This window comes from Ptychodera flava, chromosome 13 (genome assembly GCF_041260155.1).
Source record: "Ptychodera flava strain L36383 chromosome 13, AS_Pfla_20210202, whole genome shotgun sequence".
NCBI lineage: Eukaryota > Metazoa > Hemichordata > Enteropneusta > Ptychoderidae > Ptychodera > Ptychodera flava.
In genome coordinates, this window is record NC_091940.1 from 3,247,612 (window position 1) to 3,272,719 (window position 25,108).

At 36.7% G+C, this 25,108-nt stretch overlaps 1 protein-coding gene and 1 long non-coding RNA gene across 2 annotated transcripts; one reads left to right on the forward strand and one right to left on the reverse strand.

Moving 5' to 3' along the window:
• Positions 1–2,493: 2,493 nt before the first annotated feature.
• Positions 2,494–13,644, forward strand: LOC139147111 (dehydrogenase/reductase SDR family member 4-like). Its single transcript, XM_070718014.1, has 9 exons — positions 2,494–2,810; positions 7,721–7,898; positions 8,682–8,759; positions 9,886–9,909; positions 10,017–10,087; positions 10,374–10,425; positions 10,942–11,076; positions 11,449–11,504; positions 12,935–13,644. Exons 1-9 carry the CDS (start codon positions 2,632–2,634, stop codon positions 13,047–13,049), a joined length of 888 nt encoding a protein of 295 aa, XP_070574115.1. The 5' UTR covers positions 2,494–2,631; the 3' UTR covers positions 13,050–13,644.
• A 5,970-nt stretch (positions 13,645–19,614) lies between these two features.
• On the reverse strand, positions 19,615–24,620 carry LOC139147113 (uncharacterized). Its single transcript, XR_011555647.1, has 3 exons — positions 24,485–24,620; positions 20,054–20,103; positions 19,615–19,752 (listed from the first exon to the last, which is right to left on the reverse strand). It is a non-coding gene; the product is annotated as an uncharacterized lncRNA (long non-coding RNA).
• Positions 24,621–25,108: the final 488 nt, after the last annotated feature.

Sequence of the window (25,108 nt, forward strand, 5' to 3'; positions counted from 1 at the left end):
GGGGGGGGGGAAGTCAGGAGAGGGGTGTCCCCTGCTGCTGTTGGAGCTTTTGAAAAATAGAGATAAAATGGTGTTGTTTAGTGGCACCTGGGGAGTATTTTTGCTGGGGGTGGTCAGGAGGGGGTGTCCCCCTCCTGCCGTTGGAGCTTTTGAAAAATAGAGATTAAAATGGTGTTATTTGGTGGCACTTGGGGAGTATTTTTGCAGGGGGAGGTCAGGAGGGGGTGTCCCCCTCCTGCCGTTGGAGCTTTTGAAAAATAGAGATAAAAATGGTGTTATTTGGTGGCACTTTGGGAGCATTTTTTTCGGATTACACATCTTCCTCTGAAACATGGTCTTCTTGCTTCTCAGTAGCTTCCTATAGTTTTGAAAATTGATCTTTTTGGTTTCCTGGCTTCCCTTTCTACTGCGTGGTGAAATGCCTACATTCACCCCACCAAACATCATGCATATCTCATGATTTACAATTGATTTTGACAAGCTGAGAAGCTAAAATAAGCTAAATAATATAGTTAAATTTGCATATTTGTGTTTTTAGAGCAATTGTTGCCCTTTTTTGATCAAAACATCTATTTCTCTGTAGCAGCATGTCCAAATGATTGAATGTGTATAGATGTGTTGAAATTTCAATATTTGTCTTTTTAGGGCAATTTATGCCATTCATGGTCAAAAAATCTGTATTCTCTGAAAGGGCTTGTCCAATTTCTTTGAAATTTGCTACACAAAAACGATTAGTCATGCAGATTTATTCAGTATTTGCGATCGAGAAACTTTCAAAGTTCAACCCTTTTGTGTGTTTTTGTGTTGGGATTTGTTGGATAGATGGCATTCTACGTAGTGTATTGTTGAATGTTAAAACATGTGTTGCTGTTGTTTTTTGAGGCTGTTTTTTGAGAAAAAAGAATTGAAAATGCCTTTTTAAAAGCAAAATAATACATAATGACTTGATATGTTGTTTTATCATTATATGTTTCTACTTGTTCACCCATTCTTGTATTCATCATTGCAATAAAATGCTGTGAGAAAAATGAAACTGATGTGGCCTGCATCTGTTTACCTTGATCTTAAAAGGCAAATACAATTTTCTGTCTTGACAACCATACCATAGTTTCAATGTTTTACCTAGTGTACCGCTTGGTTTGTACGCAGGAAACAAGTAGAAAACAGGCTCTATAATTTCATAATTTTCAAGTGATCAGAATACAAAAGTCCTGAAAAGGTAAGATAATCACAACTTCCAGTATAAGGGATACAGTCACTCTAAATGTATAAATTAAAATTAAAAATGTGCCGGGAGGATGTACTAAAAAATACAGAAAGCTGCTTTCTGTCGGTAAAATCTAAAAGAAATTCAAAATTTTAAAGACTTTTGCAGATTTTTTTTTACGCCTTTGTCTTCTTATTTATTTATTTTTTTATTTTACAAACTAGTTTGAAGATTTTTTTTTTCCTAACTTTCTGCTCTGAAATTTTTTTTTTTTCTGTTTTTGACCACCCCCAAGATCTAATGGTCCGTCCCTAAGGAGCCGTTACTATTACGGCCTGAGGGGCCGGAGGAATTTCATCTGAAACTCCGAAATTTCGACTGTTTCGAGTACCCCCTCCCTCCACCAACCATAATGAATTGAGTAACCCCCCTTTCTAACACAAAAATTTTGCCTATTCCCCCTCACTTAGAAAAGTATACATGTATTTGTAAAATTAACAAAAATACAGCAACAGTAAAGATCTTTCAAATCCCGGTGTACCCTGCTAGGTTTAATCATCGGTTATCTCATGACGGTTCAAAAAAGGTGAACCCAACAAAATGAAATTCAAAGTCACAACAAAATATAAATATAAAGCTCACCGTAACCACTATCCAACCATATGGTATCGTTTAATTTGGATTGGTATCAGGACAGGGTTTTCACTAGAGTACAAGCACACGCGAGAGGCTGCGGGGGAAAGTGGCAGAGTGGTGTCCCCACTCTTACACGGGAAATTTTGAGAAATTGATGTGTGCAATGGTGCAGTCTGGTGCAATCTGAGAGATGTTTTTCAATATTTTACAAGGCAAAACTGTTAGAACACCATAAAGGCGGAGAGCACGAAAGGGGTGCCCCCTCTCGCACTGAAGAATTTTGAGAAATTAGGCCCCTAATGTGTTCAATGGTGCAATCTGAGAGGTGTTTCAAGTTATTTTGCACCAAAAATTGAGTAACCCCTCTTCTTTCTCGCCACATTTTGAGCAACCCACTTGTAGCTTTCAAATTTTGAGTGACGCCGGGGGCCGGGAGTGACCCACCCTCAGATTCCTCCAACCCCCGGCCGTAAATAATGACGGTTCCCTGAAGACTTAGTAACTGTCCATGCATTATTATTACATATCTGCTGCCAGTCTCTTTTATTTTCCTGCCATCCAACGGAAACCTCTCGGAATATTTTTCCCTATATCTTCTCAGCCCTCCTCCCAGGATATCAAATGGTCCACCCCTTAACCTTTGAACTTTGCCCCGGTCAAAAGAGATGCGATCACTAGAAGGTGTGTTCATACACATAAAGGCTGCGATCTTTATTGAAGGACAACTTTTGAACATAAACCTATTGATGTGACCGATCAGCTTGAGTACTACAACTTTGAAGTACAAGATGGTACATTTGCGTCGGACTGGACTTCTCCTTCTGAACTCGTTCTGCAGAAACAGGTCATTCTTCTCAAGTTTTGAACATGGTAACTCTACACAGACTACAGTAAGGATGGTTTCGACGTCGGTTGGAGCAACAAAGTTTGACGGGAAGGTTGCAGTGGTTACGGCATCAACGGACGGGTAAGGGTGATCTTTATTTTCCGTGAGGTGTTAAGATCGACGTGGATAGTCTAGAGATACGGTGACCAGCTGCGGATCCATAGCCCTTCCACTCAAACAGTCAGGAAGTGTGGCACGTCGGCTACGGATCCGCAGCAAGGTGACCGGCCCTTTAGTGTACAGTACGGGATCCTCGGCCCCGGCCGATGCCCAAGAAAAAGTCAAAAGTTATTCTTAGCAATGTAAACGCGGTATTAAAGAGGGAAGTTAACTGTTCATCTCGTGCACAAGAGCTCGTACAGTCAGTGAAGAGCAACACTATAAATCTGGCCCACATCCCTGATTGTCACGAGCTCCTGTGATGGGTCGTCTTGATCATCGTGGTCAGTTTGAACCCTGAACTACAGTACTTATCAGTTGGCTCATGGAGCTACCGATGGTAGCTCCATTGTTGGCTGCAATCATTTGGAACCTATGCCAATATTTTTTGGCAAACAATGACAGTTTTTGTAGCATGGATGAAACACATGATGTCGAGTGCCTGGTGTACACTACAGTGTTTTATTTGCCTTATTTTGTCGAAATTGATTTTTCCATAAATATACAAGCTAGGTAGGAAAGCATTGCAGTTTTGCAGTTTTTCTTTGACTTTCTCTATTTGTCTAAATACGGTAGGCCTAGTTGGTGATCTAAGGGACTGTTCAGTTTTTACGGCCGGGGGGGGGGGGATCATAATTTTGGAATCCACGAAGGGGGGGGGGGGTCACCACTTTTTCACTTGTAGGAAAGGGGGGGGGGTCACCACATTTTCAAAACCATAATACCTACAATAAAGTTCACTTTATGCCATGGCCATGATTGACCCTCTTTACCGGCTGGCCGCCTTCGGAAATGAAGTTAAAAATTGCCTGACAGTCGTCCTAATTAACAGACGTTTGCATGGATGTGGCTGAAAAGTTTGTGCACTGGCATCTCTGCTACACGAACAAAGTGCGCCGCATACCGGAGTTCAAATCCAAACCGTGCGGGTAAATTTGACATATGGGTTTTGGTTATTTTTTGGGGGGGGGGGGGGGGGGGGGGGGGGGGGGCGGTCATCAAAATTTTTTCATCTGACAAAGAGGGGGGTCATCTTTTTTCAGGAAAAAATGCAGGGGGGGGGGGTCTATATTTTTTTGAACACCGGTGACAATATTTTGCCGGCCCCCAGGCCGTAAAAACGGAACGGTCCCTAAGTTTTTGCTACGGTACACTTTACTCGTTGGAAACAAAATGGGCAGTATTTTTTTCCACCCCAAGCTTCCGAGTCCTTGCAGGATCAGAGAAATGAATAATTATTTGTTGAATTGCTATTTAAAGGCCAGTATAATGCTAACTGTCTATGAGTTTCAACTGTTTTTTATTTAAATGCTAACCGTAAACTCAGCCTGTACATGTGTAACTGCGTTGTTATTGTTGACAAGTGAATTCTGGTCCAGACTCGAATTCAAATGTCAACAATAAGGCCAAGAAAAATAAAAAGTTTTTCTCATCCTAGACACCAAAAATGATGCAGTGACGCGGCTTTTTTTTCTCTCAAATTTTTTTTTATCTTTCAATCAACAAGAACACGGAAAAACATGAAAACAGCATAAGAATGCACTCAGAGATAAATGCACAACAGTGTTGCTTTATTATTTTTGTACAGCAACAGTTCTGTGGTTTGACTTTTAGTGCAGGAATGCACAGTTATGACAGCTATGACAGTTATATACAGTTCTGAATGGAATGTTTGTGTCAATTATTTTGTTTACGCGGTTCTGTTTTATACAGCACTGTGTTGTGCACTATCGTCGCGTATTTTTGCATTTATTTTTTTAAAATTTTATTTCCTCATGAGCAGAAAAAAAGGTTGACATGGTGGGTCTGAATTGACGCTCGCAAGGATGAGAAACAAACTTTTTATTTTTCTTGGCCTAACAATGCATTTTACGCATATAGACATTGTGCAGCTGTACACTCAGTCAGTGTGACACTTTTCGGACGACCTCATTTTTCAGACATTTAATGACATGCTGTTCGTTGTACTCGCTTCGCTCCGTATTGATAGCATTTTACAAGTCATGCTACTGCATATTAAGTCAGGTGACGCTGCTGTCCCGTTTTGGATAGTGTTTTTTTTTGGTAGAAGCTATTTTGGGCGCTACAAACTTGGCGAAGTTAGCCACACCGTACGATGCAAGGTGTTGAAAGCAACACACAGAGGCAGCCCGTGTCTGATATCTAAGCACTATACACGTCGAAATATAGTTGCGTCGTCCATGAATTGAACGTAACTAATTATCACGAAATATTTCCATATAGTTTTGTTAACCCATTGAAATGAAAATCGGGGTTCAAAGTTTCAAAATATATCAGTAAAAATTAATAAAACAGTTTCTCAAAATCATATATTTTATCCACACAACAATATCAAATCAGTAAGTACTGCAGTTCTCAAGATATTTGAGTGGACGGACGCCTCACAAACGGACATACAAACACACATACATACAGACAACATACATACAGACTGACGGTGCACGCCGGACAGATACCCATCCCATAGCTTCTATAGACTATATTAGTCTATAGTAGCTATAAACGAGAGTTAATTACATTCTAATTAAAGTAAACAAGACTTGCTTAAATCAAGATTTACGTCATAAAAAAACAGCATATCTGTCAGGTTATAAGAATCTTAAGCTGGTTAACCTTTATCAGTATTTCATTTTAACTTTAAATCAACATTAACATTGTAAGTAAGTTCTGTTGAATAAGTTGAGACTGTAAGTACTCAGAGAAAGCACACTGAAGAGACAAATGTTTGAAACTTAAGAAGTTCAAGGTCATCAAAAGCATTATAAGGAATCATGTAACACTTTCATTGCACTGTTACACAGATTGCATAATTGCTATAAATAGCACATGAGGAATCTTACAGCCCAGCTTTACCATAAAAACCCTATCACTTTGACCACTCTTTTAATTGACCACTCTATTTTTTCCTCAAAAAGTAATTTTTTTATCCTTACCAAGTCAACCATAAATGGAAATTAGAACTTTCTCTATCTCTATTTATTTGACCACCCTATCATGACAAACTATTATGAGCAATTTCTTTAGATAACATACAGGGCACAATAAATGACGGTTCAGAATATGTCAAAGTTGGGATTCAGGAAAGTTGCCTTTACATGTTTTAATCCTCCAAGATGGTAAGCATTTCACTATGAACTGTCAAAAAAAGTTGAACTTTCTGATAATTCTACACTAAAATTATTTTGGCTTTGATGATTTCCTAGTTAACTCAATCATATTAATTTTTTTTTCTGGGTGAATTGATAGGGTTTATACAGTACAAGCATTACATACAATGTAAGTCAAATTTTGACCAAAAATGACAAATAAATTGCTTAAAAATACACATTTGCATATTTCATCACAATTTGAACAAATCTAAGTTGGGTTACCCCTAGGGACCTGTATACCAAATAACAAAGCTGTCTGGCCAGCGGTATGAAGAAGATTTTTTTACCAAAAACGCCTTTTTTTGGCATTAATTTGCCTATTTTCAACAATATTCAAAAATTAAAACTGTTATGTAGGTCATTTTCCTCTCCCCAACACTCATCATGACCTGAGTTCAGTAGTCTAGAACATTCTCAAGGTCACTGCCCTTATGACCTCACAACCTTGAATTTTAATAGTCATGTTCAGAATGTCTGGAAATTTAATAGTTGTGTAAGAGAGATAATTTTAGAACAGTAATTAGCATGTCAATAAAAGTTCTAGATTGTTCTTATATGCCTTATGTAAGCACATGGGTATAAAAGGGACGAGCACAGCTTCCAGTCAGACTTTTGGGATCGTGTCTCTTGTGTGTTACTAAACTCCAGCAGTAGTCATTCTCAAGACTTTTCAAGACCTCACTGCCAACGCTGCAATTATACTGTGGACTTTGTGCAGCTTCAAGCCTGCAGGCCAAAGGATGTTCATTCATCCGACTGACTGTTACAACTCTGAGACTGGAGCTTTGCCGTCCCAGCTGAGATAAGTAGTCTGTACACTTTTTAAAGCTTGTACTCTATCCCTGACTTAGCAATTAGTTTTATTTATAATATAATTTTGTTAAACGTTAACTGCTGAGTTTCCCTTTTGTGGTTTTTTCTGACCATAACAAAACAAATAGTTTCTCAAAATCTTTTTTCATCTACACAAGAAATATCAAATCAGTAAGTACTGCGGTTCTCAAGATATTTGATATGGACAGACGCTCACAAACAGAACATACATTACATACATACATACATACATACAGAATGACGCCGGACGCCGGACGGATGCCCATCCCAATAGTTCTTAGATATAGTTTTATAGTTTAGTGTTTTCCTTTTGATGCTACCGAAAATGAATTGTTCTCTATTGCCATCTTTAAATCTCATCAAGGAACCATACAACAGGTTGGGATTGACTGTTACCGTGTATCTTCGGATAACTGTTTTTCTAAAAAGTTAACATCAGCAAGGAGGGGGATTGCCAATGGTGTAATTTTCTTCAGTATCCCTCCCTGAAATCACTAGCTCTGCATGGCAGGGCTGTGTGTTGCTGGCGTTATACGGCCTGGTGGGAGGCTGTATAATGCCGGTAACACACAGCCCTGCCATGCAGAGCTAACTTAGTGCTTGCATGTATGTATGTGTAATTATATGAACAGCTGATCGATTTGGCTTCATTTTTTATTTTCAGGTGCTGTGTATCAATGAGGTCTATAATTATCTATGACATAAATTTCATGTTTGTTCACCATCACCACTGTATCAGTATCATACTGTATCAGTATCACACTGTATCAGTATCACACTGTATCAGTATCATACATCAGCCATGAAAGTTGTACACTTTGATTTCAGGATAGGGTTTGCCATTGCCAAAAAACTGGCTAGAGATGGAGCTCGTGTGATGATTAGTAGCCGCAAACAAGCAAATGTGGATAAAGCTCTTGAGAAACTGAAATCTGAAAATCTGGATGTTTCCGGAATGGTTTGCCATGTTGGAAAGGCTGAAGATAGGACCAAGTTATTCCGAACAGTAAGACTCATTATGAACCACAACTTACCTAAATCAAATGACATGATGTAACTGTTAAGAAATTCAGTTCATCTTCTTCAATAAAAAAATATGCTAAGTTCCATATTCTGCGTCCAAAAGTTGTTGAAAGATATAGCATCAACTTTGCAAACCCAATGTGTCATCTACAAGATGAAATGTTATCCTTGGCAAGTTAATTACAGAGGGCATCTTCCAGACTCTCAAATTTCAAAATGCAAATTTTACTTTAACACCCTGAAGACATACACAGCTTTGTTTGATCAACACATCAATAAATTTATCTTTTATGAGAAGTCTAATCCAGCAATTTTTTAACTCCCATGAAATAATTCCTAACAAATGATCATGTGATAAATAACAGGTATTTTCTTAAATACCATAACATTTTCATTTCAATAATCAGGGGCCACTGTGCAAACTATGGTACTAGAGAAAAAATTGCCTACCACTTACCCAGATTTGAAATTCAAAGTGGCCACTGTCCACTGTTACTCTATGGGGAAATGTTAATTTTTCACTTTTCTGAAAACTAAGATGGTGAAAATTTTTGTAACTCCATAAGCTTTAAAATTAGCTCCAATGAATGGTAGATTAGGAAAGATTTTTAAACATTTGAGATTCTGAATATCTGTCCTTGAGGTGCGTTCTGTAACCTTAAGAAGCCAGTAGGCATTCTGCTGATAATCATCATGATTCTAATACAAGGCTCAAACCAGGCACAATTAACTTCTAAAATGAATCTTTCTTTTCCTTTTATTTTAGACTGCTGAACACTATGGTGGAATAGATATGTTAGTATCAAATGCTGCTGTTAATCCTCAGTATGGATCAATCTTTGAGGTACATCCAGTCTCTATCAATGGTGTAATACAGATGTACTGTGACAACTCTTATCTATTCTACTTTGATATTCTCATCTACAAATTTTGCTACAATCGTGTTGTTTTACAAAAGCAATTAAAGCTTGACATCTGCAGAGGATCATGGAACTTAGAAATGGCCATTTCTCCTTTCTCAAATATCATTTTAACAAGCAATTTCTATTGTAATCATTTATTTTCTTTCTTCCCAAAGATGTGAGAGAATATAATTATATGTAAAATAATATATCTCCCAATATTCATATGTGTCAATGAACATCTAAATCACATTTCTGATAGCCTTTCACAGTCTCATTCATACCTACATGTACTTAAGATCTAAAATGGCATACTATTTCCAACAGCTAACTCTAAATCTTTCATACCATTTACCAACTGGACAGAAATATGGATTCAGTTACCAGTATGTGCATGCAGGCAGTCATGGCACAGTAACATTTGACCCTATACCATGACTGAATGTGCAGTGTAGTTTTTGTTCACTGAGTATGCTGCACCCAATCTATTATTCCAAACAATCATGGGGGGGGGGGGGGGGGGGGGGGGGGGGGGAGGGTGGGGCTAGGTAAAAGTTTGACTTTTGGTTGAAAAATTGTCTGCTGTGGTCTGACAAGGTGAACTCAATGAAATAGGGTATTGCACACAACTGTTACTACAGACTTCTCAAACATGTAAATACAGATATTATGATGTTTACATGTACTGTAACTATGTTGTTATGACAACTCTCTTTGTCAGTATAATATTACATGCATCTCAGCATGGTCAATATGATGACATACATGGATTGTTCCAACAAGACTTTGTCATAGAACTGGTATTCTACACTGTATCTTCAGTTGTGGTAGGGGTCAGAGGTCACCCCATATAGACTCACTTGAAACCTCTAGGTACTTGACAATAGTAATTGCAATTTAAGACATTGGTTATGAACATTGCCTGTGCTTTGGTCGGGTAGGTTCTCTGGCCTACAAAATGCACAAAGCAATCGTCAATCTGTGAACAAAATTTTAGGAGCTTCACAGAAATAAACACACATTTTCAATTCCCCTTACTTGATATTGATTTCTTTTCATTTTTTCCAGACAACAGAGCCAGTGTGGGACAAGGTGAGAAATTGTTTTTTTTGTAAAAAGACTGTAATTTTACCCATTTGCAGTAACAAAAATTAACCTTCCATATATACCATTACCAATGTCATTTCATTTCTTTGCAGCTTTTTGATATAAATGTTAAGTGTGGATTTTTCCTGGCCAAAGAGGCTGTATCATACATGGAAAAAAGAGGGTAAGTCTTTTCTTCACTCCCATCGGATCAAGTAGAGTTTACAGACTGCTTGTTTATTCAGTGTTTGTTTTATTTGTTAGCATTTGAAAAACGTGACATTTTCCTGGTGATGGTCAGTACACACAGCATTGAACATTTTATCCTTCATCTTTGCCAAATTTAATGCTTTTCCATTCTGAAATAATTACTCCTCTCTGTAGAAGATAAGAAATATGGATATATACTAACTCAGATTACGAGATGTGGTTTGTGGCTTTTTAAAATGTTGCTTTATTTTGTTCCCCAGGGGAGGTGCAATAGTGTTTGTTTCATCAATAGGAGGCTATAACCCATTTGAAGTAAGTTTGGACTCAGCACAGTGACACGTCATTGAGAGAGTGGCCACTCGACATGAAGATGCTTCTTTAAATAGTCTTTCCATTGCTATAATCAGAAAGTGATGCCAATTGATTACTGGATAACTCACCAATAATCCTCCAGTTTGTGTTTGCACTGTAAAAATATTGAAGAAAATTGATATATTCTGTCACTGGAAATCAGTGAATGTCACATTTACTAGCAGTGTTGAAATGTTTCAACACTCCATTGCAACCATGAATATTAGCAGCAAAAAGCTTAAATCAAGATATATGCTGTATGGGAAATGTTAAATTAAAAAGTGACATGAAAATTATGAAAAGAAAAAACAAACACATTTTGGGTTTTGGTACCAGGCTGTGTGCAAGGCAAGGGTGACAGTAAATTCATATTCATTAACAACCAAATAACTTGATTTATTATGTCAGGTAATTTTTGAATTTTACTCATCTTGATGTAATGAAAAATTTGTAATTTCAAATTGATTGGGATTCCAGCTAATAGCACCCTATAGTATAACAAAGACAGCAGTTATCGGAATGGTGAAGGCAATGGCTCCTGCTTGTTCCAAGATCAACATTCGAGTCAACGGTATTGCCCCTGGAGTTATTGAAACAAAATTTGCCGGAGCTGTAAGTATCATCAATGATATTTTTGTGACTTTAGTAAATCACTAACTTAGTCACCATAATTTCTCTTTCTTACAAAACCAAAGCTATTGGATAAAATTGTTTGTTTTTAAAATTCATGTACTTTTTAACTCACATGCTCATGCATTTTCTGTAAGCACACGAGTCAATATACATTTACACTGATGTAAATAACACGTGTGTGGATTGTCATTGAGGCATTTTTTTTTATATTTGTTTCATATTATCTCTTGCATCACCTCATGTTGTGATTAAGAACTTAACATTCGGTCAGGTTTATTTGAAGAAAATATGAAATGAAAAGTACATGCTCATAAACAATACCTATAATTGTTTCATATAATTCACCACCAGCTGGTCAACGACGATGCCGTGAGAAAGGAAATCGAATCTGACATACTGCTTGGACGGTAAGTTACCAAACAAAGTACTTGTGTGAGAATACAGATTTTTATGTATGTTACAAAGAAGACAGTCTTAACAAAGTTATTACAGCATTCAGTTTTGTGAGGTGTGCTTTAGAAATTGCGATAATTGTCAGTTCAACATTGGACAAGTTAATCATACCACTGTACTGCAAATAATAAATGTACTTTGACATGGCTTCTTAAATTATGGAAATCTTTGAAAACTTAAACATTGCATTGAAATATTTGTTTCGAAACTGAACTTGATAAAATTTTGCAGACATTGATGTGTAAATTACAACAAATGCATGACTTATGTGTTGAAATGTTTAACTTAAGCACTCAGGTCATCACATCCCAGTTTGAAGTCACTGTCAATTTAAAGACCTACTAGAAGATCAGGAAACATGCCAGACATTTAAATACTGAGCTGCAATAATTTTTGCCGTAATTGACAAAATGACGTGTGTTAACAAACGTAATTTTACCTATATTATTATATTACATTATATTTATATCTATTTGGTACACATGTAAGGATGGCACGTGGAATGGTTATGAGTACATTGGCCTCTTGAGATAGAATGCGCCAAGGGGACAGATATTCAGACTCTCAAACTTTTTCAATTCTTTTGTGATCTACTGCTTTTGGGTAGCTCGTTTTGAAGCCATTGGAGAAAGAAAACATTTCACTGTCTTAGTTCCTTTAAAATCGAAAATTTTATTTTTCCCCATATGGATGGCGGCCATTTTTAATTTCAACTATCACTCAATGTTAGGTAATTTGTTTCCCTGGTTCCAAACTTTGGACAGTGACCCCTGATTTTTATTCTTGATTTGGTAAGAGAGAGGTTGAAGGTTTCACTGAGGAAAGTTTGAGCAAAAGTCTAACTTGTTCACTTTTGAGGCGCATCCTACCTTAATGTACTGATATTTGTTAATCAGTTTGTATGTGGGTTGGATTAGTTATGTTGCTACAAATATGTATGTATGTCTGTATGTATCATGAATGGGACAACCTTAGGAATGTATTTTCCTTTTCATTGCATGCTGTTCAAATCCATTGAAAAGGGGTGCAGGTTTCTTTAATCTGTATATGTTTGTGAAATATTGGATTTTTCTTCATAGACTAGCTAAATAAATTTATTATGAGGAACAACTAAATGATTTTTGCATCTCTGATGGAACAACGTGAGAATTTACATATTCTTATGTTACTATGGCCACAACACTTCTCATCTCTAGAATACATAATCACTTTTTAGCCAACTGAATGTGACACCATTTCTTAAAGCTCTCAGCATATGGATACCTTGAAACAGTCTGAATTGAAGGAAGTAAATACATATAAACACTCACTGAAATTTCTTCTCTACCTAAAATTGCTATGATATTATGGTATTCATTCGTGTTTGAATTTTATATTCAAATAGTATTGGTCAACCTGATGAATGTGCAGGTGCTGTGTCCTTCCTGTGTTCAGATGATGCCTCCTATGTGACTGGAGAAACTCTTGTTATCGCTGGTGGAACACGATCCAGACTTTGAAATCAAGAATCAAAACAGGGTGTCACCGGGATATTAATCTTCCTTACCTTCTGGCTAAGGGGCTTTGGCCCTTACTGTATTCACAAAGAACCATGTTAGGACTGATGAGTTTTAGAATGTCATTTTGATTGTAGTATAATCCAGTAGAGTGTACTGGGATGATCTTCAATGGAAATATGTGTATGTTTGAAGCTGTTACACATTCAGATACAACACCATCTAGAAGTATTCATAGTGGTAATAGGGATGGGGTCAATACATTCAAACCTCAAGGAATTATCCAGATTTTCAGTATGCATGATAACATTCCATCTGAGAAAGGGCTAATTATCTGGAGCAGTGGTGACTTTTTGTAAAGTATGGATTACATATCTATCTGTCATATCTTTATCTTGAATATTTTGATTGAATAAATAATTCAGGTCAATTAATATTAGGGAATATTATGGGATTGTTTATGCATTTTGCTCACTGTCATTTCCTGTAAATGAAAACATTTTTATGTCTTGAAATAAACAGTAATCAAAGTACGTGGTAAAGTTTTCATCTGTACTCCTATTACTTCTGGAAATAAAGAAAAGTTCATGATGCAGATTTTGTAGGGCTGGTATTGAAAGTTTTATTAAAGCTAACATTTCTGACAGCAATTTAAGTTGTATCTCCCCTTTATTAGCTCTGCTGTCGCTAATGCAAAGCTTATCAAATAGGTGGTTGTCTGCCATCATCCATCATGTCTTTATAGCTATTAACTTTTGACATTCCAAGCTGCTTCTCCAAAACAGCTGGTTTGATTGCTTTGAAATTTGGCATTCAGATTGCTACAGGTGAAGTCAGGTTTGTCCAAAATCTGGAGACATTCGTATTTTTGTTGCAATTTACCTGTTCTTTGTCAAAACAGCATCTTGTTTGATTGGTTTGAAATTTGGTATAAAGGTTCCTTAACCCTAGTCAGGTTTGTTCAAGTCATTGTGAAATATGTGTGTGGTGCAATTTTTTCCATTGTTAACTCAAATTTGGCATATGTATTTATACCAAAAACAGCTTATATGGCAAGTCAGCAGTGTATGTCTGTCTGTATGTATGTATTAGAGATAAATGTATGATTGTCCACATCAAAAACTAAAATACTGCAGAACCGACCGTCTTAGTATTTGGTGTACAGGTGCACCCAGGGGTTGAGATGTGAATTTGTTCAAATGAAAATGTCAGTGTCAAAAATGTGCAAATGTGGTAAAAAGGAAAAAAATCCTGCAAATCACTAAAAATCTGTAACCATAGTCAGATTTGGTGGAAACGTGGTATGCTGGTTCCTTTAATGTTCAAATTGTTGTGAAGTTTGCCTGTTTGTATTTTTGGGGTAATTTTTCCTGTTTGTAGTAAAAAAATCACCTCTGAAACGGCCCATCCAGTTGCTTTTAAAGGGAAACCTAAGTCTAGCGACATTGACCGTTTATCCCTTCCAAAATCACCCTTGAATAAAATGCAGCTCAAATTTGCAACATAATTGCACGCGCTGACGACTACGGAGCGACGAAAAGAGAAGTTGAAGTAGACGACATTTATGGAAATGAGCTCGGAATCCCATGGGCGCGAAAGGGCTCATGGGAGAAGCGTGCGTGACGTCATCGGCGATACAGACGATTGCAGCTTGCAGCTGGAGGAGTACCGTGAACAGTTCAGCGCGTTCGTAAGACGACTCTGGAGAGTTCGGACAGCGATATTTCTGACATCGAGTATTACTTTTCCCCGACTGAAATCAAACCATACTAATTTGAACAAAGATATGTAATAATGGGAAAGCATACACATCGTTCATAATTCCGCGGAGGGAGTCACCGTGCTTGTACAGACCCCGAACTGGATTTGAGACACTGAGTGACTCTGCGATAATTCAGCGCTACGTTTCTAAAACAGAGTTTTCTTTATCAGTCGCTTAAAATTATTTTGTGGTTCGTGAATGATACGTAAGTCGAGCTTGGCCAGATCTTTAAGGTTGCGAAATATTCGGAAAATATTATTCGCAAATTGACAAATGTATAGTGTCGTCTTTTTTCGAAATTGGTGTCGAAGTCAGATCTACAAAGTGATGAAATCTCCGATATATTGGATATTTGCCCGCTATTTAAAACAAAAGTATCGTCTATATTGTTGTACAGAATGTATTTCATACAAGACCAGCCAAACTCTCGATGATTTCCGAATATGTCCTCTGTTCAAGTCCGATCGCCAAGTAAAAATGTATTACATGTAAAGAATGTAATTCGTGCAAGGCGCTCCCCAACTCACGGTGATATCCGATCGGCCCTCTCGACGAAGTTCCGATTGTAGTGTATGAAAGTTCGTGTGGAAATTTAATGAAAAAAATCCTTTACATGTAAAAAATGTATTTCGTGCATGAATAATTCTAATAATGTAAAACATACAGTATTCTTGACTATCGGCGCTATGAACTAAGAGTCGGACAGAGGTGGTCGGGTGGTCAGAACTGTTAGGCACGTGGTGAAATCTCCGATATACATCGGATATTTACCCACATTTTGACAAAGTATCGTCTAGTATCAGAGTTAATGTCCAAAGTCGCCGATATTTATCGGATAAATATCCGTGATTTCGCAGACCCAGCGTGCCGACACAGTGCACTTAAATCTAGTATCGTCTGGTATCGATATCGATATTAGCCAAGGAGTCCCGGCGCAATTGATATTTATTGGGTAAATATAATATCGGCGATTTCTCAGACCCGGCGTGCCGATCGAGACACATCATTCTCGACCGCGGGCTATCCGGGTACTTGCGGATTCTTACGTCCTTTTTGCGTCATAGCGCCGTTGGAAGTTCGAATTTTTCAACCACCAAAGAAATATTCAAAGTTTCAATATATATAAATGACATAATTTTTAGTTCTGCTTTTTTCCACACAATTTCTGTATCATTCGCTCTTCTGTATCGTCTGATCTCTCATTCACCTCGTTCGTATGTGTTTCACCTACTGACGTCACTCCGCGGTCGAGAATAGGCAAGAAGTCATTCCAGTATCTTGTAATATCAATATTACCAGGTATAGTCACGAAATTGCCTATATTTATCGGGTATATAAGGGCGATTTCGCAGATCCGGGCTGTCGAGATGAGAGACGCTTTGTGTAGTTTCGTCTTCGGATTTTAGAGTCCCGAAATCGCCAATATTAACATTTATCTGGTTAAAACCGGCGATAGTAGGCTGACTCAGCATGTCAAGATACGAACCGCATTGTGTAGTATCGTCTTGTATCGGTATCAGAGTCCCGAAATCCCTTATAAAACAATCATCCTGAAAGAAGTAGAACATAACTTTGTATCTTTTGAGATTTTAAAACTCGCCCGACTTTCTTTAGTCACTGTCTTCGAAAAAGCAGTTCTGTGGGACGACGATAAAAGCTGACTCCGTTTGTTCTTCCTTGAGTGATTTTTGCACTCAACTGAACAACAGTTAATCATTTTTTATGCTACTGAGCATTAAAGAGTCGTGACGTGCAGAACTGCACTCCTGCAGTCATAGACTCCAATGCTTTGGTAGGCTGCCGCACACGTTCGTGTATCACCGATGACGTCACGCGCGCTTCTCCCATGAGCCCTTTCGCGCCCATGGGATTCCGAGCTCATTTCCATAAATGTCGTCTACTTCAATGTCTCTTTTCGTCGCTCCGTAGTCGTCGGCGCGTGCAATTATGTTGCAAATTTGAGCTGCATTTTATTCAAGAGTGATTTTGGAAGGAATAAACGGTCAATGTCGCTGGACTTAGGTTTCCCTTTAAAGTTGGTATGCATGTTCCTCAGGGTGATCTCAGTCAGTTTTGTTCAAATTTTGGTGAAATTTTCATATTTGTACTTTTGGCAATTTTCCCCGTTTTTTGTCAGAATTTTCTTGCTTCAAAATCATTTGTCTTATAGTTTTGATATTTAGTATACAGTGCATAGAGATTATCAAAATGTGACCAGTACTTTTTGAGAAACACATTTTTTGACCAAAAATGGCAAAAATTGCCTTAAAAATGCAAATTTGCATATTTCTGCACAATTTGAACAAATCTGAAATAGATCATCCATTGGGACCTATATACCAAATATCAAAGCTATCTGACCCGTAATTTTGAAGAAGTAGATTTTTAAAGATTTTTTTACCAAAAACGACAAAAATTGCCTTAAAAATACAAATTTCACCACAATTTGAACAAATCTAACTGAAGTCACCCTAAGTAAACTGCATATCAAATTTCAAAGCAATCGGACAAGTTGTTTCAGAGAAGATTTTTTTACCAAAAACAGCAAAAAATGCCCAAAAAATACAAATATGCAAATTTCACCACGATTTGAACAAACTTAAGTAAGGTCCCCCAAGTGAACTGCATATAAAATTTCAAAGCAATCGGACTTGCGGTTTCAGAGGAGAAGGCAATTGTTGACGAACGACGGACGATGACGGAAAATCAACCTATTTGATAAGCTCCGCGTCGCTGACAGCGGAGCTAAAACAACCTCCTTGTCAGATTGCCAATGTTTATGTATGTTAAAAGGGGTGACCTATCTACAATTTGTTGAAATTACCATAAAACTTGTATACTCATATTTTTGGGACAATTTTTGCCAATTCTGGTAAAAATTAAAACATTCGTCTGGACAATTTAGCTATGGTTAATGAAATACTCAGGCAAAATGTATCACCAATGATGTATGCTGTCAGCAGGTATCTTGAAGCTGTAATAGAGCAGGCATCTTGAAAGATTATGACAAAACTGTAATAGAGCAAGCGTCTTCAAGGATTGTGTTAAAGCTGTAATAGAGCATGTGTCTTGAAATTGTCACAAAGCTGTGATAGAGCAGATATCCTGAAAGATTGCAACAAAGTTGTACTAGGATAGCTTCAAATCTTGATCACTCATTGTCTTATGTATGTCTAATTTTCCTGCCACCATTTCTTCATGAGAGCTATGTGTAGTGTTGTGCAAATTTCAAAATTTCTTGTGAAAGTTGTTTCTACCAAATTGTCTGAAATTTTTTAACTCTGCCAGTTAGACTAAAAATATAATCTGTGTTTTTGACACAGATGTGTTTTGTGAACTAAGCCACTGCTTCCTTCCAGTTTCTTGACACAATCAGTTGTCAACTTGTTTCCCTCCAAATTCCTCTCAGCCTATCGGTTCCTCTGCACACAGCCTCAGCAGTCCTTGTTCTTACCCACGTTCATTCATTCAGCTCTCATTGTTCGCCGTGTATAGACTGCCGTCAAGACCAAAATCAATAGATTTATATTATCGAAATGTACGTATAATATGCTAGGCTAGCAAAGGCCTGGTACAAAATTTTATTTAAATTTTTCAAGAAGTCAGTAAATTTTTGTTTGGAAGAATGATAATGGTAATGGAGGAATGGAAATACAATATCAGTCACTCTGTAGAGATGGTCCGTTTTAGCATGTACACTATGTATTCTGGGAGAAATGAACTGCTACCAGGCAAGTGATGTTATGAAACATATTTTATTAATTTAGGTTCGTAAACCTCTACTGATTGAAAGCTCAGTGATAAGTTCACAGAAATCTATTTTGCACCTTATAAAGAGTATTTTAAAACTTTTTGGAGGGGCAAGTAATAGTTACAACAACCACACCGGACAAACATAATTTCACTATTGAAGAGGAATGTATCATGGCTATTATGATTTTAGACCAAGATCTATCTTGCATGTTTATAAATTTCAACCAATATTTAATTTGGTCCACATAACAGGCATGCAGTAAAATGTTCACCAAAGGTTAGTTTCATCAGCATTACAATGTGTAATCTGTGTCTTTGACACTTGTGTGTTTTGTGGACTCGCCACTCTGCTCTTTCTGGCCTCCAGAAACTATCAGACAAATTTTAATAGAGACAATATTTTGGGTAAACTCACTTGTATTTCTGTCATGTCACCTCATGAAGAACAAAAATGAGACTTTTGAAGTTCTTAAATTTCTGTGTTTCAGGAAAAACTGTTCGGTTATGGGTGTGTGGGCTTTTAACCATAATATCAATACTAAATTTTATAGAAAAAGATGGAGTGATATGAGATGAACCTTGGACAGTGAATTTTGTTTATCATCCAATCTTGTTTCATGATCCATCATCCCAAAGTGTACTTAATGTTAGTTTTCTTGACTTCAAAATCTGATGCACTGAAAGGCACTTTGATAGCTGAAAATACAGGGAAAAATACAAGAAAAAACCAGGTAATTTTTAATGATATCTTTTTACAGGTAGTTACAATTGTATCAGCTATTTTAAAGAGAATTCAATACAGAGCTTGGTACGTTTTAATGTTGGTAATAAATACTTCTCATTGACAATGAATGCAATTTAGGAAATACAAAAACACTGATCATTCGCATTTTTATCTGTACCCAGATTATCTAAAAGTTGCAACTAAAAGTTTGATTTTAGTAAATAATATATTTGACAAATATCAACATTATCACTAATGATTTGTCTTTTTGAAATATGCTATCAATTAGCATATATTCTTCTCCCGGTTGTGAAAGCTTCATAAGAGTCCCACTTTCTGTTCAAATGATAGCTTAAATTCTACCACCTAGTCCCCCTCCAGTCACTAATGTCTCTCCTGTAATGTAGGAAGCTTCATCTGAGCATAGAAAGGACACTGCACCAGTACATTCATCCACTTCACCAAGCCTGAATGAAAAGAGAAATCACACACAGGTCAACTGCAGTATTCATTCATTTAGCTTCCATTTACCATATGGAGCTATGTGAATGACACCTTATGTCAGTAAACTATTGAAGGGTGTCATTCATATGATGACAAAGTCCTTGATTATCATGCCACTTTGGCTGAGAAAAGCAATTGTGGTGATTGATGCAGTGTATGATTTTTGTCGCGTTTCAGAACTTTAGAATATAGGTAATGAAAAGGCTTATTTCATTCATGCTATGATGTCTTTGCAGACTCTAACATTTCTTTATTCACACTTACCTTTTCATTGTTTTCAGTTTTAAGATCTCATCGTGGTAATCCTTTATCAACTGTAGGGGAATAAATTTTTACATTAATCCTCAAGTTGGCACATTAGAAGTCTCTGCTCTGCTCAATATTTTCATTTCTACTTTGGTGTTAGACCAAACTGTATTACCTACAGAAACTATTGTTACATGCAACATATATCAAACATCGCATACCCAATAGGATTCAATTGTTGAATGGACGGTCATCATTTGACAGACAATGACCTGGAACTATTGTGTATTTCACAATTTGAGATTTCAAAATGATCAAATTACATGTTTTAAAACATTTAAATTGATCATGCATTTGAAATCTCAAACTTGTATTTAGGAAATCTGTTTTTAGCTCGCATATATGAATATATACCATTTACATATATATAGCAAAGAGGACCTTTCGAGTTGTAGCTAAACAATGAGTCCAAGAGTGTAGCTTACAATGAATGAAATGACAAGGAGCCTGAAAGCAAGGCTTTGCCAGGTTAGTGTCTTGTGCAATAATTAGAGGGGTAATTAAATATCACATAGCAAGATGTCAACATCAGCATTAAGGGCTTCTGCATCACTGAAAAGGGGGCTGGGAATGTGAACTTTACAAACCAGATCTCTGTCATCACAGATCTTTACTTTTATGTTTGTATATATAATGCGTGTCCCCATCAGAAACTTGAGAACCGCAGCATCTATAGTCTTAGTTTTTGGTATACAGGTGTTTCAAGGGATGGAGATGTGAATTTGTTCAAATGAGCATTCCTTTTGGTGGCTTTAGTTACATTTGTTCAAATTGTAATGATATTTTCATATTTGCATTTCTTGGGCATTTCCCATTTTGGTCAAGAGTAATCTTCTCTGAAACCATATATCTGATTGCTTTGAAACTTGGTATCCACATTAAATTTAATTTTTTTATTTTGATGCATTTCCTACTTTTGGTCAAAAAGTCTTCTCCTCTGAACACTGCCAGTCCAGTTTCTTTGAAACTTGGTATGCTGCAAGTAAACTTGGCTGGTTTGTTCAAATTGTGGTGAAATTTGCATATTTGTATTTCTTGGGCTTTTTCCTTTTTATGCAGTCTTAAAATCTTCTCTAAAATTGTTCATCTACCTACTTTGAAATTTTACATAAAGATTCTTGAAGGTAATCTATATCAGATTTGTCCAAATGAGTGAAAAAGTGAACTATTGTATTTTTGGGACAATTTTCACTGTTTGGGTCCACAAATATGCCAAAAAATGTCATTCTTGATTTCCTTGTCAATTGCGAAAACTTGAGAACCTCTGCACATTTCACCTTTGTATTTGGTGTGTAAATGCATGCTTACCTGTAAGTGGGTATTAGTTTGAATGAAGTTATCAATTACCCCAAGTTATGATGCTAATAAGCAGCAAAAGTGTGAGCTTGTGAAAATCTCAATAACTGCAAGTCAGAATTTTACATGCTGGTGATGATTGTATAGAAACACAACAAAGACCCTCAAGCCAATATAAGTTGTTTTTTTAAATATATTGCTTGATGAATTACCAAATATTGTTTACATTTATTCCATGCAATAAAATATTACGAGATGACTCCTTTATTTTGTTATTGTAGATGATATGTCTAATTTTGTTGTTTACGTTAGGCATATAATGAAAACAATATGGCCCTCACAAAGGGACTGTGTGCCCTCCGAACAGGAAACCAAATGCTTTCTGATTACAGGCAAATAGTCACCTGCCCAAAGGCACATAGTCTCTTTTGGGTCTATAATGTACAGAATGAATTAAGTTAGTAAGTGCAAGACTATTACATGTAAACTTCTGCTCCATGCATTAATTGAAAGCTAGAGCAAACACTCAGAATTGATGAATGTGTACATTTACTGGTGATATAAGATATTGTCAACTATTTCCGTAGAATCTGTAAAACATTTTAATTTTCGGAATGACTGAAAGCCTTCTATAAGGGACTGGACACAAATTACAGGGGGGGGGGGCCGGTGTTTTTGGGGGTGGGTCGCCATTTTTCGCGCAAGCATTTTTGAAGGGTCATAAAATTTTGTGCAAGCCTATGGGGGAGGGTCACCTTTTTCATGCATCAAAGCTGAAATTGCATGTGCACGTTATGGAATACTGAAAAAAGAAAAAATACCTCCTGGCACTTTCATTTTCTGCCATTACCATTTTCGGCGCGCCCTTCGGGCGCAAATTTCAGGTATAATAAACAATGTGTTGATGATCCAAGCAGCCACATTGATTTAAGTTGTCATGATTTCTACTTATTCAACACTATTGTGCATAACTGTCCCCTATAATGACTCTTTCAATAACAATTTGGGAGATTACTTATTAGACATCATTCTCCCATTGACAATACATTAGGTATAGGTCGGTGTCAAATGTTCATGTCACTGTATGTACATTTTTTAATTTTTTGAGGACATTGACAGAATACAAACTGTTCAGAATAGTGCATAGTGTCATCAATAACAACTGGAAGCTTCAGGTCGAACAACTTTTGAATAACAATTTAGGATCAGACAACCTATGAGTTATTTGTAGTTTCCTCATAGCCTACAATGTATAGTGAATCAACATTTTGGTGAAATTCCAAAATCAAATTTCTTGCACAACCATTGACTTGAAACCACTCTAGTCTAATCATGAATATTAATACTAATAATTAGGTGTACATAAATGCACAGGTTTACCAAGTTTTGTATTGGAAAAAAATTATTCATAGTTTCATCATAGACTGCCATGTATAGTGAATGGACATTTCAGTGAAATTCAAAAATCAAATTTCTTGCACACCCATTGACTTGAAACTACTCTAGTCTAATCATGAACATTAATACCAATAATCAAGTGTACATAAATGCACAGATTTTCCTATTTTTGTATTGGAAAAAAATTATTCATAGTTTCATCATAGACTGCCATGTATAGTGAATCGACATTTAAGTGATATGCCAAAATCAAATTTCTTGCACAAGCATTGACTTGAAACCACTCTAGTCTAATCATGAACATTAGTACCAATAATTGAGTGTACATAAATGCACAGATTTACTTATTTTTGTATTGGAAAAAAATTATTCATAGGGTTTCACCATAGACTGCCATGTATAGTGAATCAACATTTCGGTGAAATTCCAAAATCAAATTTCTTGCACAACCATTGACTTGAAACCACTCTAGTCTAATCATGAATATTAATACTAATGATTAGGTGTACATAAATGCACAGATTTACCTATTTTTGTATTGGAAAAAAATTATTCATAGGGTTTCACCATAGACTGCCATGTATAGTGAATCAACATTTCGGTGAAATTCCAAAATCAAATTTCTTGCACACACATTGACTTGAAACTACTCTAGTCTAATCAAGAACATAAATATCAATAATCAAGCATACATAAATACACAGATTTGCCAAGTTTTGTATTTAAAAAAAATTATTCATAGTTTCTTCATAGACTACAATGTATAATGGATCCACATTTCATGCGAAATTCCAAAAACAAAGTTATTGTACACAGATGCACGTGTTACCACCCTCTTCTAATCAAGCACAATTATGTCAATTATTCAGGGTCCATATATGCACAAATAGTGCAAATTTTTAATTCTGAAAATTTTTTCACAGTTTTGTCATAGACTCCCATGTATAGTTTTGTCATAGACTCCCATGTATAGTGGATCAACATTTTGAGAGAAATTCCAAAATCAAATATCTTGTTCACATGTGCACTTGTAAACAACCCATGCTAATCAAGTATATCTCTATCAGTTATTAAACATCTGTATATGAACAGATATAGCTAGTTTTATACTGGAAAATACACGTTCGTAGTTTTCTTATAGTCGACTACATGTATAGTGAATCAACATTATCGATAAAATCTAAAAATTACATTTTTTGTACAGGCATGCACTTTTTACCTGCCACTTCAAGCAAAGTACATTTACATGAATTATCACACACATATGATTTGATATTTTTTGGACAACGCGTTATATCGGCCACATTTTGCCTTCCTTTCGGGAGGGCGACTTAAAAAGTATAGCAAGTCAGAAGGGGGTCTTTAACACATTGCGGGTTTTTTGGGGGGTATTGAGTAACAGGGGAGGGTCACTTATTTTCATGCACGGATAAGGGGGAGGGTCACTAATTTTTGTGCATGAACTTTTGAAGGGTCACTATTTTTACGCAGCGGTTTTTCGAAAAACACCGGCCACCCCCCCCCACCCCCCCTGTAATTTATGTCCAGTCCCTAAGCAAACAATCATGGACTCTTATGACTTCATCAGCAACATGCGACGAGCAACTTTGACATAATTCGAGTAATTTTCAATTTTTTCTTCCTCAATGAATTGAAGTTCAGGATGATTCTGGAAATGTACGAAGAATTACTTACACGATCTGCAAAAGCTGTTTTTAAAAGTCCTGGAGCAACGCAGTTTACCCTGATATTTTTTGACGCACACTGAGGAGCAAGGGCCTTCGTGAGGGCTATTAAACCTGTTTTTGATACACCGTAAGTTGCTATTTTCTGTAAATTCAAAAAAACATGTTAATTCTATGTTATAGCAGAGAAAATACGACAACAAAGACAACACAATTTGGAAAGCATTGCAAGCAAAAGCGAAGTTCCAGAGACCAGAGCAGGGGAAAAAAAAAGAATGTGTGACGAAGATTGGTGCAGAATGAAAGACCTAGTGCTTGGGATTTTAATATGCAAGCCACTCTGATGTCATATCCGCCATTGTCATTCACGCACGCAATCTGGGTTTTCATTCTGTTCACATGCATTTTCATTTGATTAAAAGCAATTAACGCTTCATCTGTTAAGAATTTTTACCACTGACTAAAACAATTTGGCATCATTTTACAAGTGGTATAGCCACAAACTGATGACGTCAAAATCGCCGTACACAAAACACAGACGCCCCGTAATTGCGGCACTGACTAACTAATAAGGTTAAAATAACATAAATTTGCACTTTCTTCAAATCACTGTCACAATTTCCGACTGCTTAGT

Excerpts from the sequence above, each read along its gene's own strand:
- LOC139147111 (XM_070718014.1), top strand. The coding sequence starts at position 2,632 with ATGGTACATTTGCGTCGGACTGGACTTCTCCTTCTGAACTCGTTCTGC. Across the intron at positions 9,910-10,016 it reads CAGAGCCAGTGTGGGACAAG|CTTTTTGATATAAATGTTAA; the intron begins GTGAGAAATTGT and ends ATTTCTTTGCAG. Across the intron at positions 10,426-10,941 it reads GAGGCTATAACCCATTTGAA|CTAATAGCACCCTATAGTAT; the intron begins GTAAGTTTGGAC and ends TTGGGATTCCAG.